Source organism: Trachurus trachurus (assembly GCF_905171665.1).
Source record: "Trachurus trachurus genome assembly, chromosome: 14".
Taxonomy (NCBI): domain Eukaryota; kingdom Metazoa; phylum Chordata; class Actinopteri; order Carangiformes; family Carangidae; genus Trachurus; species Trachurus trachurus.
The window spans coordinates 27,944,833-27,962,840 of NC_139903.1; the positions used below are offsets into that span (position 1 = coordinate 27,944,833).

Sequence of the window (18,008 nt, forward strand, 5' to 3'; positions counted from 1 at the left end):
CTAAGTAGACAGCAATTTCTTCGGCATATTGAAATTTTTCAATATGGTTAAAATGTGTGCCTGGGGTACCTGCAATAGCGACTCTGGATATCTGGAACGTATTCCCAGAGTCATTTTTATCCCATTCCCCAAACCCGATACATCAATAAACATATAGCCTATGTATACAACATACATATTACTTTAACCTTCAAAGTTATCCAGCAAATGTAACATTGTCTTTTGAACTTTGCCCGTTCAGTCGCTCTTTAGCCATCACAGACACCATTTTTCTGATATATAAGCTAATTAAAAATTTTACTTACTAGCAATTTAAATCTGCCTAATTTTCAATGGTTTCCAATGGGAGTTAACCCTTTCGTGACCATTGTTTGTCCAACCTAGCAACAGTGACCGTGGAAGGCGGGACTTGACAAAGGGTCAATTGAAATTGTTGTCAGTAGTCAGCAGTTAATGGCTCTTTCCACTTGCGCGACGAGGCTCGACTCACCACGGCACGTTTTATTTTGCTTTTCCACTAGTACCTGGTACCTGCTAGTAGCCTACTTATTTGGTGACGCCTGAGCCCGGGTACCAAGCGAGCCGAGGCAATACTAGAACATGACATCAACTGACTGCCTTCCCCTGATTGGCCACACGAATCAAACCTGTTATTTTTAAAAGTGAGGAGGCCACAGGTGCATCATGACTGACACATTTCTCAGCAAATACAGAACATGTAGTCTAGTGCAGTCACGGTTTCTCTTGGTTTTGCTCATGAGTTGGCCCACATTACACCGCCCTCCCCAAAGTACCTATATTTGCCTATATGGACGAGCTGGCTGTGCATGCACCTTCAAACAAGCAAGCGTTCATCATTACCACTATAACAGCTCTAACCCATGTGTGAATAACACCGTAAGAGTGTCTGTGTTTCGAAATCCACTGCTGTTTTCTGTCATCTCTATCTTTGTAATCTTTGTTTTGCTTTGCTCTAATAATTGGTAATTAATCATCGGTTATTAAGTTGTGTGTACCAGCCTGACAAACTTTGTCTCATAATTGGATTTACCAAATTAACACTCTATTAATTTGGAACTTTAATCATCCTCTAAAATCCTGCAGAAGGACACAGTCTATCTGATCTGATCTTATTGTGCATTAGAACTAGTGTTGGGAGAGTCTGACCTTTAAAGTCCCAGTTGACTGTAACATTGTGTGTGTGTATGCATGCCCGCCCGTGTTTGCACCAAGTGTGTGCACATCTCAAAGTTAACAAGGCCCTTTAAAATCTTTAGTGCCCACTGCTGCTGTAGTAGTGACACTAATAATGATCATTATTACAACATCCACACGCCTGTAGAATCAGACACAAAACATTCAAGAGCTGTCCACATTTGTAGGCTACTATACACCCCCCTACCCCCACCACCACTGGTCTGCCTGGTGTTTATGATTGAATAACATAATGCTGATGGTTCTTACCATTGACGGTTAGATGCACCCAGCTGCCGTTGTGGAAGGTGTCATATTGCTGTTCCAGCATCAGCACCTTACACTCGTACCAGCCCTGGTCGTCTGAGCGCACGTTGTCTATCCGCAGGGAGGACTTGCCATGCAGACTGGCCCGGCCTGGCCCGAGAGCAACGGAGGTGCGTTGTCAGCAGGAGGAGGAGGAGGAGGAGGGGTGGCACAGAGGTGAGAGGGATGGATGGATTGAATTTAATGAAGGATATAAAGGGGAAGGAAGAGACAGGTGGAAGAGGCGAGGGAACAAAGAGGAGAGACAAGAGAAACACCGGATGAATTTTAAAAAGAGAATCAACCTTTGAACAGTTTCTGATGTGCGGTAAATATGCAGGGATCACAGAGCGCAACCGGGCCGCGGAACATCACTTTACATAAGACGGAGCCGCTGCGGCACTGTATACACACAGGGAAATGTGTCACTTAAGCCTCAACGCGGCGGAGATGTCCTCATCTCCATGTCTATTTTGGAGAATGCACTGAGGCAAGGACAGGTCATTACTTCCTGTGAGGAGTGGGAAGTGGCCAACGAGACAACATGACACAACGGGACCCTCGGGGTTAAAAAGGGACTCACGGTCTGTCACAACTGATATCGCTGTGACCGGCGTCAGGAATAGCCGTGTTTTTTTCTTTAAAGATCAAAAGCTGAAAGAGGGGGATTGATGATGTTGCTCCGGGCAAATCTGGCAACTAGATCAGAACAGATGGCAACTGGCAATAAGGGCTAAACAAAGTGCTTTCAGGGAGCAGGGGCTGGCTCAAAACATCAGCATTATCAAAGCCTGGCTATCCCTCATTAATCCCCTCACTGTCTCCGATCTGCTCCACTTTGTGGCTATTCATGACTCATTTCTTGTTTGTCTCCCCAAATCCTCTCTTTAGCATGACCCCCCCCTCCCCCAGGTGAATATATCAGCTGCACTGGTGTCTCTGGGTGAAGGTAGATGGTCAACAAGGGGTTTGCTCCCCTGCTTCTGTGTGTCTGTATGTGTGTGTGTGTGTGTGTGTGTGTGTGTGTGTGTGTGTGTGTGTGTGTGTGTGTGTGTGTGTGTGTGTGTGTGTGTGTGTGTGTGTGTGTGTGTGTGTGTGTGTGTGTGTGTGTGTGTGTGTGTGTGTGTCCTGGTTACATGCACTATTTATATATCAGATTATATTTGTCCAGCTTCCCACCATGTCTGTCTCCTCTCTTGGCCGACTGTAAGGAAGTGTGAGAGTGACTCCATGTTATCGTGACCTGTGTGTTTAATACTGTATCCGCGGAGCCTTCACTGTCCGCAGATACAGTATTGGATACAGTACTGTCACTGTACAGTACTGTCACTGTCTATCTGCTCTTGTCTACAAGTCAACTTTACTTTAAAGGGGACATATTATGGAAATATCACTTTTTAAAGGATCTTTAACATATTTGGGTGTTTGTCTTGCCTTCTGGCCCCCAAAATGTGAGAATTGACAAAAAATCTGTAATGTTCAGGCTCCTTAGGTTGGAATCCATGTGGTTTTCTGAGCTGTTCCCTCAGTTGTCTTCCAGTGATGTACGTAACTAGGTTTCAAATTTGCATAATCCCACCCCTACCTGGGAGCCGTAGAAGTGGTCGGGCGGGGCAAGCAGTGCTTCATTTGCATTTAAAGGGACAGACACTGAAACCAGCCGTTCTGAACAGGGCTGTTTTGAGAGGATGAAAAGAGCTGTGATGTTTGATCTTTGGGGTGTTTTGACCAAAGCATGTCACAGACATGTCTTTAAGACACCTGGGAACTATTTTAATTTGTGGAAAGTATATGATAATATGTCTCCTTTAAGGGGAGACACTACAGATGAATAGGGTAAAAATTTTATGAAATATGCGCTAATTTGCATACATTTCCTGAACCGAAATCTGAACAATGGATAAAGACATATTAGAGTCAGAAGTTTTTACAGAGGGGATTTTGGATATCTCTTTTTATCACTCTGTAAATGAGAAAATACTGTCACCAGCCCTAAAAAAAATCATACTTTGCCCTGTTGTTAGGAATAAAACATCAATCAACAATCAGGCTTTGAATGACATATCAACAATCCCCTCTGTAAAAACCTTCAAATATAGAAAGTGATCAAACTGGAAGGTTTGGTCTCTCTAAGTGCTGCTGAAGTGGAGATTTCTATAGCTCAGAGTCTGAGGAAAAACTCATTTTGAGAAAACGGCCTTTAAAGACTTGTACTGAAAAATTCCATTCATTGTTAATGTATATCACACTTTTACGATTGGTTGCGGAAACAGAAGAAATGACCATTTTTGGAGCCTACATCACTGTTCAGGAGAGAGAGAGAGAGAGAGCTTTACAATGATCCCTGACATGGCATGGGTCAGACAACAGACACATGTGCCAAATTTAGTGAATTTAGGAGAAATCTATTGATGAAAGAGACAAAATAAAGTCAAATAACCACCTTAATAAATAATAGCCCAAAATCTCAAAATTGATCATGAAAAAACAGTGTTTTTGGCTGTAGTGTCTTGCATACTGCAGTCACCCTGTGTGAATCTTCACTGTTACTGTAAGAACAGAGTCACAGTGGCTTCAGAAAGTAATCAGACCCTTTCATTTTGAGCTTGTCAGCGTTATAGAGGTTTCATTGTAAATGGATAAATCTGCCATTTTTACTCCACACTCTATGACCCATAATAATGAGGTGAAAACAGGTTGTTTTTTTTAACTTTTGCAAATTTATTGAAAATCAATTTGAGCTGATTGGGCATTTTAACCCTTGTGTGGTGTTCGGGTCTGTGGGACCCGTTTTCATTTTTTATCAAAAGAAAAATGAAATGATACATTATTTTTTCAAACTCAGATTCACTGGCCTTGGCTCATTTTCTGTGAAGAACATATATCAAAACACATTTTCAATGACCGCACACTGTAGACCCCCCCTACACATTTATATTACATACAGGGTGTTCGGGTCCACTGGACCCAGGGCTAATATTAGCATGGAAAGTGTAGGTCCTGTGTACCTTCGCTATGTCTTCCTCCTGTCTGGGGCTGCTGATTGTGTGTGTGTGTGTGTGTGTGTGTGTGTGTGTGTGTGTGTGTGTGTGTGTGTGTGTGTGTGTGTGTGTGTGTGTGTGTGTGTGTGTCCGTGTCCGTGTCCGTGTCTCCGTTGCAAAATTCAAGCATTCATACTCTGTCCCACCTACAAATTGGGGGCGGGACAACACACCTTTGCCAGGGTGGTTCCTTATCAAATAATACTAGGTAACACTTTATTTTAAGGGGTCCTTGTTCCTCTGTATCTACCTAATTAATTACAGTGTAATTACCTATGTAACCGTATGTAATAACATGTACTTACATTGTAAATACATAGTGTATTTTGGTGTACTTACAGGTCCTTGTTACACTTGTAATAAGAAATGCCACAGTGGCCTCTCTCTTTGCACAAGCATTTCTTATTACTAGTGTAACAAGGACCTGTAAGTACATCAAAATACACTATGTATTTACAATGCAAGTACATGTTATTACATACGGTTACATAGGTAATTACACTGTAATTAATTAGGTAGATACACAGGAACAAGGACTCCTTAAAATAAAGTGTTACCTAATACTAATAACTGCTTGGATTTCTATATCGCTTTCATGGCACCCAAGGCACTTTACAGAAACCATTATTTATTTTATACACATTCACATGGTGGTGAGCTACGTCTGTAGCCACAGCTGCCCTGGGGCAGACTGAAGTGTGGCTGCCATTTCGCGCCAAACGGCCCCTTCGACCACCACCGAGATCATTCATACACGTTCAAACACATTCACACGGGGCAAGGTGGGTAAGGTGTCTTGCCCAAGGACACGACGACAGTGACTAGGACAGAGCAACCCTCTGGATGACCCGCTCTACGGCCTGAGCCATTCCCGCCCCAATTGATCACTACTGATCAAGACGGCCAAAAGATTATATGCTGAGAGGGCCTTGCAATTGATTTTGGAAGAGACAAGCTTCTGATGATAAAGAAGAGGTTTCAGAATGTGAGGACCACAATTCTGAAGATTCAGAGTCTGACAGTGACAAAAAACACACAAAACTCTCTATACAACACATGAGGGGCAGCCCTCATGTGTTGTATAGGCTGGTGTGAAATGGCAATTTGTTCAATGGGGCTGATGGTTACTCTATGTGTTCAGCTTGAGTTATGTCAACTGGCCTGAATAGGTAACATTTCTAATGAAGTTCAAAATCAATAGTTATGAAAAATCTTGCTTCATTTGTAAATTTGTTGATTTAAATATCTTGATTATAACTGATTTTCTTTTTTTTTATTACATTTTATTAAAAAATGAACAAAAAACGAGTAGCATATTAATTCATAAATGTGATCTAACAAAGGTAATGGGCAAATATTAACCATATATGCTGTTCATATGGCTTGTAATTGGGATGAAGTAAACATCTGTTGAGTATTTTAACATAAAATTGTTTGATTGTGTTGATTTGGAGACCCAAAAATGCAGCGGGTCCACCAGACCCGCGAACACTGGCTGAGTAACAAAAATATGAACACCACACAAGGGTTAAAAGAGGCGGCCCACTGGCCATAATTTGGAGAACATGTTTTTTTTCTAATAATGTCCAAACACAGCAATTCTACCTACAAAACAGAAGTGCCAAGAAGTTTTGGGGCGGACGCAGTCTCACACAAACCTAATGAAAGCATGTCCCTCACACTGTCCTGTGTGTTACTATGTCCTATGTGTCACTACATAAACACAGGTGTTGTTAAGTGGGACAGATCAATGACAGAGCATGAGGAGCATTTCTCTCTACGGTGAATGTGTTGTTTAACCTTTGCTTGAAAACATATTAATGGAAACACATATACTATAATTGATATTAAGGCTAAAAACTTTAACTTTACTCTGCATGTGTTTCACATGGACAACGTTTTCAGAATTCAGTGGAGCGATAATAGGCAAGATGGAGGAAAGCCAAAACATTGACAGAAAAGAAGAAACAGAAAATACTAAAGGTGTGGAACCATTTCAAATCGCAATAAATAAGTGTACTGCTGCAGCCCTGGTTGAGATTTTTTTTTAATCTATTAAAAATATTCTACAGTATTGATTTGTCTGCAATATTAAAGCTTCCAGAATCCATAAAATAATCAATATTCTTATCTAAAAGCCCATTCAGCCCACAGTCGGGCTGTACAGTACAGTATATAGTATATGGTAAATTATATAGCGTAGAGTGAGTGTCCAGCTTGTTAGAAGTGAACAGCAGAGTTTCCCCGAGGCAGAAGCAGCACCCAGCAGGACGTCTGCTCTTTGCAGTAATTATGACACAAGTCCAGCAGTTGCGCCTTGTTCTGTTCAGCGTGTGTGGCCTCTCTTCTCAGGCTGACACCGAGCTTTTGCTCCTCGTCGCCGCTGTGATAACATCAGAGGCCGCCGCGTCTTCTGTGGGTTCACTTCCCACCGCCGCAACGGGCGCTCATCAAAGCCAGCGCCAGCGATAAACTGCAGGCTGTCCAGGCTCTCATAGAACGTCACATATTTATTTGTCCTTTTTAAGAAACAGACTGACTTATTTGACTACATTGGTTTTATAACAAGTTTTGCAGCAGGCGAGCTAATTTAAGTGTGAGCCCAAAATATTCTGCATTACGCTGACAGAAGAAGGCCAGAGCCGATTAAATAGCTTCAGAAAATGTCTGCGGGGGTAAGTCGTTTTCAAATGTCACCATCCTTCTGGCCCGGCTCACAGATTTTCTGTGATGATTGGGAAGATTCAACAATGCAATCTGGGTACTTCCTTCCACTTCCTCTTTGATTCTCTTTTATTCCATTTCCAGTATCATCTTCATTTCCTTTTGCTCTCTTTTTACGTGACTTATCAGTTTGTATCTGTCTCTTCCTGTCTGCACTTTCTCATGGAAATGTTTTATATTTGGTCTGCCCCTCCCCCTCTGATAAAAAAATAAGACAAAGGCTCATTTCAGACCAGGGCCATACAGATATCTAGGAAACAGTGTCTCTGTGGTTGGCTCCACTTATTAACCCTTGACATTAAAAGAGTGCACAATGCCAGCCTCTACTGTATGTATCCTAGCAGGTCCTGACCAGAGATTTTACTCCATGATGTCATGTCATGTTCACAGTGAAGCACTGTGGGAGGTTGGCGTCAGTCTGCATCCGGCTGCAGAACTACAGACATTTCTTTGAAACAAAGGCATAACTTATGGACTCAGTAAAAAGGCTGAAGTCTGTGATCAGTCTGCTAGGACGGGAAAATGGAAAATATGGGAAGAGAAGATAAAAACAGCGAGACCAAGCAGAGGGGGAGCGCGTTGTACAGTTATAGTTGCAGTATTTACCAGACATTTACGATGTTTCACAACTTCAGTACCATCTACAGCACCATGCCTCAGTGATGGTAGTTCTGCCCAAAGAGAGAATAAATGCTGTCTGGTGGATTCCAGACAGTCATATGTATTTTATTTAAACTGTGGAGTGTTTTTTTCTTTTATAACCACTCTACCATAAAGCCTTGGGGCCAGTTGCACAAAACAACACAAGTTTTCTACTAAACCATAATACTTAAAGTTTAATTTCTCTTTAGTTGAGGAAGTTACATAAGGGTGTTGTAGAGAATCCCCTTTGTTTCCAAAAGCTCAGTAATTTACAGCAGTAAAAGAGATTTCTGCTGTACGTGTTATCACTGGAGAGAAGCTGGAAAGAGTAAAGGAGCATAACGAGTCAATGCTTCATTGTTGAGGGTGTCTAAAGTGACCAAGTAACTTTAAGGCATTCCTTAAAAGGATAGTTCAACATTTTGGCAAATTGGCCCATTGCCATAATCCCTATAGTTTTAGCAGTAGGTTTGTTACCTTTAATTGTCGGTGCAAGCTATTTTTAGAATGGCAGAGCAGGGCCACGAGCTGCGCAGTGCTCTACTACGGGGGCTAATGGAATTTCTTGGTTTCCCTCATCAAACTCATCAAATACATAATCCAACAACTCCAAAACGCTTTCTTGGACAAGTTGTGACCTGCACATTCACCACGCTATGAGATAATAACAGAAAGTTATGAGACTGAGTTGTTTTAGAGGTAAATTCATGCAAAACCGCTGATGTGCGTTCCCGTCGGGGGCAGTTTTTCAGCAAGCAGTCTCTGCATTTGCCTCGAAAACAACTCTGTCTCGATAGTGTGGTGAATGTGCAGGTCACAACTTGTCGTTTTGGAGTTGTTGGATTGTGTATTTGATGAGGGAAACCAAGAAATTGCTCTGAGCAGCTCACGGCTCTGATCCGCCGTTCTATAAACAGCTTGCACTGACAATTAAAGGTAATGAACCTACTCCTAAAATTATAGGGATTATAGTTAAGGTGAAACTTTAAAGAGAATACTTAAGGGGGGTTTGTACAAGTGGCCCCAGATTAATAAAACAATTAATACATCTCTGCTCTGATTCTCTGTTACAATGTTGACCTCTAGAGTTCCTTTCAGAAATCACTCAGGCTCCTGCCAACACTTAAAAACTGATATTGGCTACATGTGTTCAGGTTTCCCCAGGTTGAACTGTAAAAACTTGTGAGTGTTGGGTTTTCCTCTGTACTCTCAATTAGTCTAATTGAGTTTCTGACTGTATCTTCAGTGCTAATGTTAACATTTCAACATGTTGGCTTAAGATGGGGAGCTCTAAAGTTATCAGCAGGCTAGAAGTTAACATGTCGGCACTGTAATCGAGCATGTGAGCACAGCATTTAAGTAAAAGCTGAGTGCCTTAGAGCCGTTGCTGTAGACTCTTAGTACAGTTTATAGTAGATTGGGTCTGTTATCCATTCCATGATGGCTGAAGGTAACCTGGTCTGATGCTCAGAAGTAGCTGCTGTCTGAGGAATGAGAATGACATAAATGACGGAGCTGCATCAAGTCTCAGGACAATCTCCCAGTTAAGTGTTTGTACTGGAGCTACAGGTGGTGATTATTAGGCTGGCTGACATTGAACTCATAATAGTTTTTGGGTGATTACACATTATTTATTTGAATTGATAGGTTTTAATTATGTATAACTTCAGCAGCATGCAAATATTGACGCTAATAAGACTAAATAAGGGGCTCAAAAATATTTGATATCAGATGAAGGTTGTGCTCAGTGACAACACAGTGTGTGAGGAGGATGCAGAGATGATACATTTCTGTATTTTTGCCAGCGTCCTCTGGTCTGTCAGACTATTTCTTCTTGCTCTATAAGGCAGTTGGAATAAGCAGTGTAAAAAAAAAAAGGAACCTATTCCTGTATCTGATGTAGACGGTGGCAGATCAATCAGCTGGCTTTCAAACAGATGTGGAGATTAGTTAACACCCTGTTAATGGAAGAGTTTCTAATTAGAGTAAACCTGCTATATTTGCAGCCTGTCACACAAGTACAAAATGGGAGCGCCACATCACTCACACTGATGATCAGTTCAATTTAAACAATGAGTCTTGGAGTGACTCGATTAAGAAAATTCCACCTTACAGTCCAATTGTGTTTTCTGCATTTTATAAACATCTCAAAGGTTGGACTTTAAAGGAATAGTTCAACATTTTGGCAAATTGGCCCATTGCCATAATCCCTATAGTTTAACGAGTAGGTTTGTTACCTTTAATTGTCGGTGCAAGCTGTTTTTAGAACGGTGGAGCAGAGCCGTGAGCTGCTCAGAGCTACAGTACGCTATACGGAGGCTAATGGGATTTCTTGGTTTCCCTCATCAAACTCATCAAATACACAATCCAACAACTCCAAAACACTCTAGTGGACAAGTTGTGACCTGCACATTCACCACGCTATGAGATAATAATGGGATGTTACGAGTCAGAGTTGTTTTCGAGGCAAATGCAGAGACTGCTTGCCGGAAAACTGCCCCCATCAGGAACGCGCATCAGCTGTTTTGCATGAATTGACCTCGAAAACAACTCGTAATGTTTCGTTATTAACTCATAACGTGGTGAATGTGTGTGTTCTAAAAATAGCTTGCACCCCAATGGGCCAATGTGCCAAAATGTTGAACTATCCCTTTAACTCTAGCTGACAACTATTTTTCTATTTCTGCTCTGTCACATTTGACAAAGACCTCCCTGCTATCACCACCAGCTGGTTATGAAATTTATGTCAAAATCTAAAGGCCACATCCACAATGGTGTCTCTTTTCCTTGAAAGACAGTGTGGCAAAATGAATAGAATAACTGACATGAGTGATTGTTTACCTCCTCCACTCAGACTAGTCTGAGGTACATCTGTGTTTGTCCAGTGTCATATACAGTATGAGCCTGTAGTGTAGTAGTGGCTACACAGAGTTTTGTGAAGTTACCATGACCTTGATCTTTGACCTATAGACACAGAAATCTAATCAGTTCATCCTCGAGTCCACTTTGATGTTTTCATCAAGAAGAAATCCCCTCAAGGTGTTGGTGAAATTTTAATTTCACAAGGCCAAAACCATGTTTTGTGAGAAAACCGTGACCTTTAAAATCTAATCAGTTCAACATTGTTCAACAGTATGAGTGAACATTTGAGTTAAATTAAGACGTTTCTTTAAGACAGAACAGAACTGAGATTTGTGTTCATGAGGTTGAGATGAACAGACTGAACAAGAGGACAACTGAAAAACAATCTGGCTCTGTCTGATGCATACAAAAACTATAACAATAGCTCATCAGTGGTTTCTTATAAGTTTTGTCTAGTTTTACTGAAAAGCTTTTTTTTTCTTTTTAATCATTATTACGGTTTAGTAGCTAATTAGCTGATTGTGTTGAGTTTTATTTTCCTTATTTGCAACTGGTTAAATGAAATTTTGAGCGCTGTGTGTCTGAGGCTTCTGAAGTTTACTTGTGTGAGATCTACTGAGAATGTGAAGAACAACACTGTGGTACCACATGGGATCTTTGGTTCTTGTTTCTTCAGAACTAAAGGTAGCATAGATGTTGAAGGCACTGGAGATGTGACTGACAAGGACGGTACATTTATTTATTTATTTATTTATTTATTTATTTAGTCTGACATCTAAGCCCAAAGCACATTAACCAAACAAGAGCCTTTATGAAAACTGTGCCAGGAACCTAACTTCTCCAAGCCGCTCAGAGACAGACATCAGATCTGAAGTGAGTTTCAGTTGTTCACTGTGTTGTATTAAAAAAACATATCATCATGTTCAAATCCTGAAATGCTGCCGTTACTGTTTGTGAACTGTAACCGGTTCATAAAGGCCAACATTAGCTTGTCACAAAGTGAGCTGTGTGCTTACAACATTAACAGCTACAGCCATGACCAGTCTGTTCAAATATGACACCACATTTACAATGAATATTTTCACACCTTGAAGTGAATTTAAACTACGACTTGGACACTCACTATACTGTATCTGGTTTTGAGAATCACTGAATAGTGCTGTAAATCTCCATTCTGGTATCACAACATCCATGATCACTTTAATAATCTCACATAATCAATTCATTAAAGCCTCCAGGAGAACAATTAAAACAATACAACATCACCTCTCATGATGATGAAATCCCTGTCATCATCTTGATGCTCAGAGCAGTGATACAGTTGCAATATTTAGCTAGATAATCCAAAATGTATATATTTGCTACTCCTCCTCACAATGGGGGAAACTCACTTTTAATTTGTTATGACATGAATGAACGCTTGATAAAAAGCTCCTTTGAATCAAACACATACTGTACCAGAAGGGGGGGATTAGCTCCGCAATTCAATGATCAGAGGAGAGAAAATCAAACGCAGGCAAAGGGGAAAATCCCTCTCACCTCTTCAGCAAACTTCACACCCAACACAACACGTAAATAATCTGTGGTGGAAAAAGGCTGCTCCCTCCCAACCAAATATGTGATATCATTAATCCTTCTGTATTCGTTTGCAAACATTTATCACAGACTATACGCTGGTAACCACGGCACTGATCAAAGGAAGCAATGTCTTTGTCTACCAAAAAAACAAGGTGCCGGGAAAAATGAGTCTATGAAGCAGCATACAGTACAGACAGCTGTGAAATGCCCATGATAAATACCATGTATAAAATAAATCTCATTTGGGAACATTTTATTGTTATTGTTGCAGCAATTGGACAAATTACAGCTTTATATTTGTCATAAAATGTTCTGGTGCTCCTCATTACAATACCTAAATAAATCCACATAATACGTCCACTAAATGACGTGCAGCTCAAATTAGAGCCCAGCAGACACAATATTACTGAGATAAGGCATGTGTGTAATGCAGAGGGAAGAGGATGCCATTATGGTGTGTGGTTAATAAGAAAGCAGAACAGATGGGTGCTGGGTGTTGAGGGAGAAATCAGCATAAACAGAAATAATAGTGGCCGCGCGAACAAACCGAGTCTGTTGCCCCGTGTAAATTAAACAGAGTCACTCCCAATTCACCGGTGTGATGATCAGCTCATAACACAGCAAGTGAAATGAAAACTGGAGCTCGTCTGCTCCGACTTCCTAAAAAAAAGTTGGCGTAGTTAGCCTCTTTTATTAGCCTATATTATTTCATGCTGTTTGTTAGCTTGTAAGTCCAGTGGCTGACACAGTGTTAGCGGCTGTGCTAATGCTAACTTTCTCTCTCTCTCTCTGTGCTAAAAGGCCTCAGGTTTATTTAGCTCCGGCCCATTTCCACACAAATTGACAGGATTAGCTCTTTGGGATTGTGACAGATGAAACGGTGGCTGTCTGACTCTGTGATGTGCCATGGCACTGTTTATTATTCCACTAACGATCCGACTTGTGATCAGTTCTACTACTTTTATCATTTATTGATCCAATACTCCAATACAATGTGTTCTTGTAATTTTATAAGAGAAATGGTGTGAGTGACCTAAACCTTATTTTCTACATGACAGTTCAGATGATAGGCTACATGAATCACACATCACATCACCCTAATGGTTACTTTCATCATCTAAACCAAAGGCAGTTAACTCTGTGTGGGCTCCAGGCTGCAGTAGATACAGCATGCCTGATGCCACAGGTGACTGTGTTAAAGGGATATTCCGGATCTTTTGACATGAAGCTGCATGACATCCTTATTAGCAGTGTACATCAACAGTGACTTTCCCCCTATACTGCGTCCTGTGAACAGAGTTCCAAAATCGTTGTCCAGGAGAAAGTCAGACCTCCCAGTCACTAGGCACTATTTTCACTCCCTACATATCACTGCACTGCAGCCTGTCGACAGCTGTGCACGTTTCCATCACCTGTTTCACTGTGTTTACATGCTCGGATAGTTAACCTAAAGATGTCTCACTATGATACAAGTGATGAAGACATCCCTTTTAGCACAGAGCCAAAGGGAGACCTTTATGGAGTGCTTCTCAAAGTAGGGTCTGGGGACCCCTAGGGGTCCTTGGGCGGGTTCAAGGGGGTCGCCAACCTTTTCACACAATTTTACCACAATTTCTTCCCAGAATTTTTTTTCCCAGAAACTTCTTGAAATGTTTCCAAAAATGCATGCCATTGACAGTAATTTGAATATACATTGATTAAAAAGAGCAACGTCATTCAGTCTCAGAACAAATATTTGTGTATTTCTGGTGTTTGTTTTAAAATTCTGTCCATCAGGGGGTCCGTGGTCTAATTTGTGTCAGTTTAGGGGTCCTTAATGTAAAAAAAAAAGTTTGAGAACCACTGCCTTTATGGACCTGAATACAGATGGCGAACTTCGTCAGATTGAGTTAGAACGGGCAGAGAGAGAGGAGGGACAGAGAAGTGGTCCAAGCTGAAGTTGGACCCACAGCTGTAGCTGTGAGAGACAGGGTGACCGGGTGATCAGGGTGATGGAAGGTCAGACAGACAAACGTACACAGACATCTGCACGTGCATCACCTGCAAGGACGGTGCTGCTAAAAAAAAAAAGGACAAAAGAGAAAAAGAAAAGGAGGCCGCTGCGCTCTCCAGCCGGTTCTGCTGCAGCTCACCAGCTCTGTCAGAGGAGCATCTGCCAGTTCTCTCTCTCATCAGCCTGGCGTTTGGTTGCACTTTGTTTTGTATAAAAAGAGTTCAACATGTCAAGATCTAACCGCCATCTGATCATCTGAGCCAGAGCACGGTAGATGGGCTGGTGTGTAGCCTATGTGCAAATGTATTACTCTTTTGAACGCTATTCATTGTTGTGATCCTAGCCAACTAGTCGAACTTCGTCAACACACAGGACACAGTAGGGGGAAAGTCACTGTTGATGCACGACACTGTTAATAAGATGTCATACAGCTTCATGTCAAAAGATCTGAACTATCCCTTTAACTGCCAATAACAACAATGGAAATGTGATTTATTGGCCGGTGCTAGCAGACTAGAGAAAGCAGCTACAGCCTGGTGGTACAGTAAGCTCCTATTCAAACTGTGAATGTGACAGCAGTCACTATCTTACCAGCATAGTCTGGGTCCACATGAGGAGGGTAGAAGCGAAAGTTGATGAAGAAGGGGATGGGCATTCCATACTTGAACCACTCCACCACATAGGGCTGGCCGTTCAGGGGGTGGGACACGTCGCATCCCAGGATGACGTTCTCTCCTGCACGTGCCGTCACAAACTGGGGCTCCTCTCGCACACCGTGGGCACCTGGGAAAACAGGCACACACAGGTCAACAAACCAGGTCACCCAGAGTCTGATGGAAAACTGATGCTTTGCTCGAAGAAATACAGATTGATGACTTTCACGTTACATTCGAGTACATAGGATGTGTATTATTGTTAACAAAACATTTGACTCTTTTCATTTGTTCATCTATGGATTACATTTCTTTTTTTCAATTTTTTTGCTGTGGTTGATTGTTCATCTAAATTGTCCTGTGTTGCTAGATTTGTCTAAGTCTAGGGAATTAACCCAAAAAATATAAAAACACACAAAGAGAATCTTTCTCATGCTCAGGTTTTCTCTTCCTGGCTACACAACCCACGTCCTGATTGAGTCTCAGCAGTCACAACATATGGTGAATGCAATATGGCTAACATGAAGCTGGCATGGATCAAAAAAGGAATAGGTAAGAATATACTGTGACTCAGTGGGCTTTATGCTATGCTATGCTAACCAGTAGTTTGTTGTAGTCTTACATTAAAGGGATAGTTCAACAATTTGGCTAATTGGGCCATTGCCATAATCTCTATAGTTTTAGGAGTAGGTTTGTTACCTTTAATTGTTGGTGCAAGCTCTTTTTAGAACGGCGTAGCAGAGCCACGAGCTGCTCAGAGCTACGCTACGGAGGCTAATGTAATTTCTTGGTTTCCCTCATCAAACTAATCCAACAACTCCAAAACGTTCTCGTGGACAAGTTGTGACCTGCACATTCACCCTCAACAACTTGTCCACGAGGGTGTTTTGGAGTTGTTGGATTGTGTATTTGATGAGGGAAACCAAGAAATTACATTAGCCTCCGTAGCGTAGCTCTGAGCAGCTCGTGGCTCTTCTACGCCGTTCTAAAAAGAGCTTGCACCAACAATTAAAGGTAACAAACCTACTCCTAAAACTATAGAGATTATGGCAATTATACCACTGCTCTAAAGAAGACCCTTGCTCTATGTATAAAAGAATAATTATAAGTTTATGAAAACCAAACAGATTTTATTTGAAAGCAATTATACACTTATACAAATATATTCATGAGTAGTATATTCAGATTTTGCCAATAAATCTTGCCAATTATTACACACTGGACCTTTCAGACTCATGTGATACCAGATACTCCATGGTGCTGGCATCAGCATGATCAAGACAGCATACAACAGCCAGGTAACAAACCTACTCCTAAAACTATAGAGATTATGGCAATGGGCCAATTTGCCAAAATGTTGAACTATCCCTTTAAAGAGAAAGATACAGTATTTACAGTTGCCCATCCAACTCTCCACATGCACGACTTCCCAACTTAGCGATTCAAGCATTGCAGAAAAAAACACCTGCTCCCACGTGTTCACTCCACCCCCCACCTTTCATTCACCAGCTTGCTTCTTTAATCTTTCAGCTATCGCCACATCAGTCAATTACAAGTAAACAACACAGGCTTGCAGTGAGCTGATTCCACTAGTTTAACAGATACGTCATGTCAGAGTTGGTTCTGATTAGAGAGAAATATAGAAAGAGCGTTAGAAAGCAACAGTATTTCACTTAGGAAGTGGGTGTTTGTGTGTGATAATACAAACATGCTACAAGTTCCATCAGTGAAGATAGCAAAGATTGCAAGTGACAAATCCATTTCCAAGCCTGAGTCAATAAGTTGTGAAAAGCACGATGAACGGTGTTTGCAGGCACCAAGAGTGTGACCTCATCAGAAGCTTATCTGACAGAATGTGGGCAGACAGAAACACGACAGTCATGTTTTATGATGTTCAATAACATCTGGACCTGTAACCTTCTCCTAAAAGAGCCGCACTCTGTCTCCTGAGCGATGGAGCGGGACCACAGGAACCCTGTATCTGTGGGATGGCTGCTGAACGGCCACATTGATCGCAGGCTAATTACTGTGTAGCTCGGCTTAATGAGCGGAAACCCGGTGTGGTAACATTTTACCAGTCCATATAGCTAATCAAATGTACTCACTGCTCATCCCTCTGCGGGCTGTGAGGGAGCCAGGCAGGCAGACAGGTTCTTCTGCACATAGATGAAAGTCTACTGGCTGCCTTGGCTCTCATTAGTGAAAGGAAGCAGTGGAAGGCAACGTATCAGGTTGTGTCTATCGACAGCACTTTGTCTATTACATCTGCAAATACTCAAGAGAGGGATAAAGTTTTAGATTTGTTCTGTTAAAAAGTCGAGCAGAAATGGGCATGGGTGTCATAAAGCATGACTAATTCTGCTTTGAAAACTAGAATCATACAGTGCTAAGCAAAAGTTTAGGCACTTAAAGTAAAGTGAGAATTCAAGATGAATGAATACAAAGTTTATCACTCAAGTCCATAGAAAGTGCAGTGAACAAATCAATAGTTGCTGCTCTCAGTGTATTAAAGGTCCAGTGTGTAAAATTGGGGATATGTAGCTTTCAGATTCTAGATTGCAGCACTCATTCACTCGCTCACACTCACCCCTCTCGTCGGCAAAGTGACTTGAAAAAACTTGTTTACCATGACTGAGAGTATTTAAGGAGCATGGAGCGATGAGGTGAAGATCTAAACCATTTTACGATACGTCTGCTGTTTCCGTTGGTTTATTTATGAACGTGAAACTCTGGCTGGCTGGATTTTCCATGGCGGCACAAGGTGGCGACACTCTCTAAACCTTCAACCTTGTGGTCGGGACCCCACGTGGGGTCGCCTGGAATTTAAATGGGGTGGCCTGAAACGTCTAGTAATTGATTCAAAAAATATGTTTTTTTAACTACTTATTATTCTTTTTAAAATTATGATTAAAGGTGTACAGAAAAGAAAATTGAATTTGAGCCCACTTTAGGTAATAAAATTAATGTGATAACTCATCTTTCAGACGTTGTAGGCCAAACTTTGTGCAAAATTCT

General features: G+C 41.4%; 1 protein-coding gene across 1 annotated transcript in view; it reads right to left on the bottom strand.

Annotated features, from left to right (window-relative positions):
* Window positions 1–18,008, bottom strand: part of igsf9bb (immunoglobulin superfamily, member 9Bb) — a gene marked incomplete at its 3' end in the record, with an annotated part of 145,290 nt that overhangs the window by 89,143 nt on the left and 38,139 nt on the right. The window contains exons 2-3 of the mRNA XM_083985924.1: window positions 14,932–15,123; window positions 1,465–1,611 (exon numbers count right to left, since the gene is read on the bottom strand). Of these exons, the coding sequence (XP_083842050.1) occupies window positions 1,465–1,611; window positions 14,932–15,123 (339 nt within the window). The remainder of the gene's footprint in view (window positions 1–1,464; window positions 1,612–14,931; window positions 15,124–18,008) is intronic.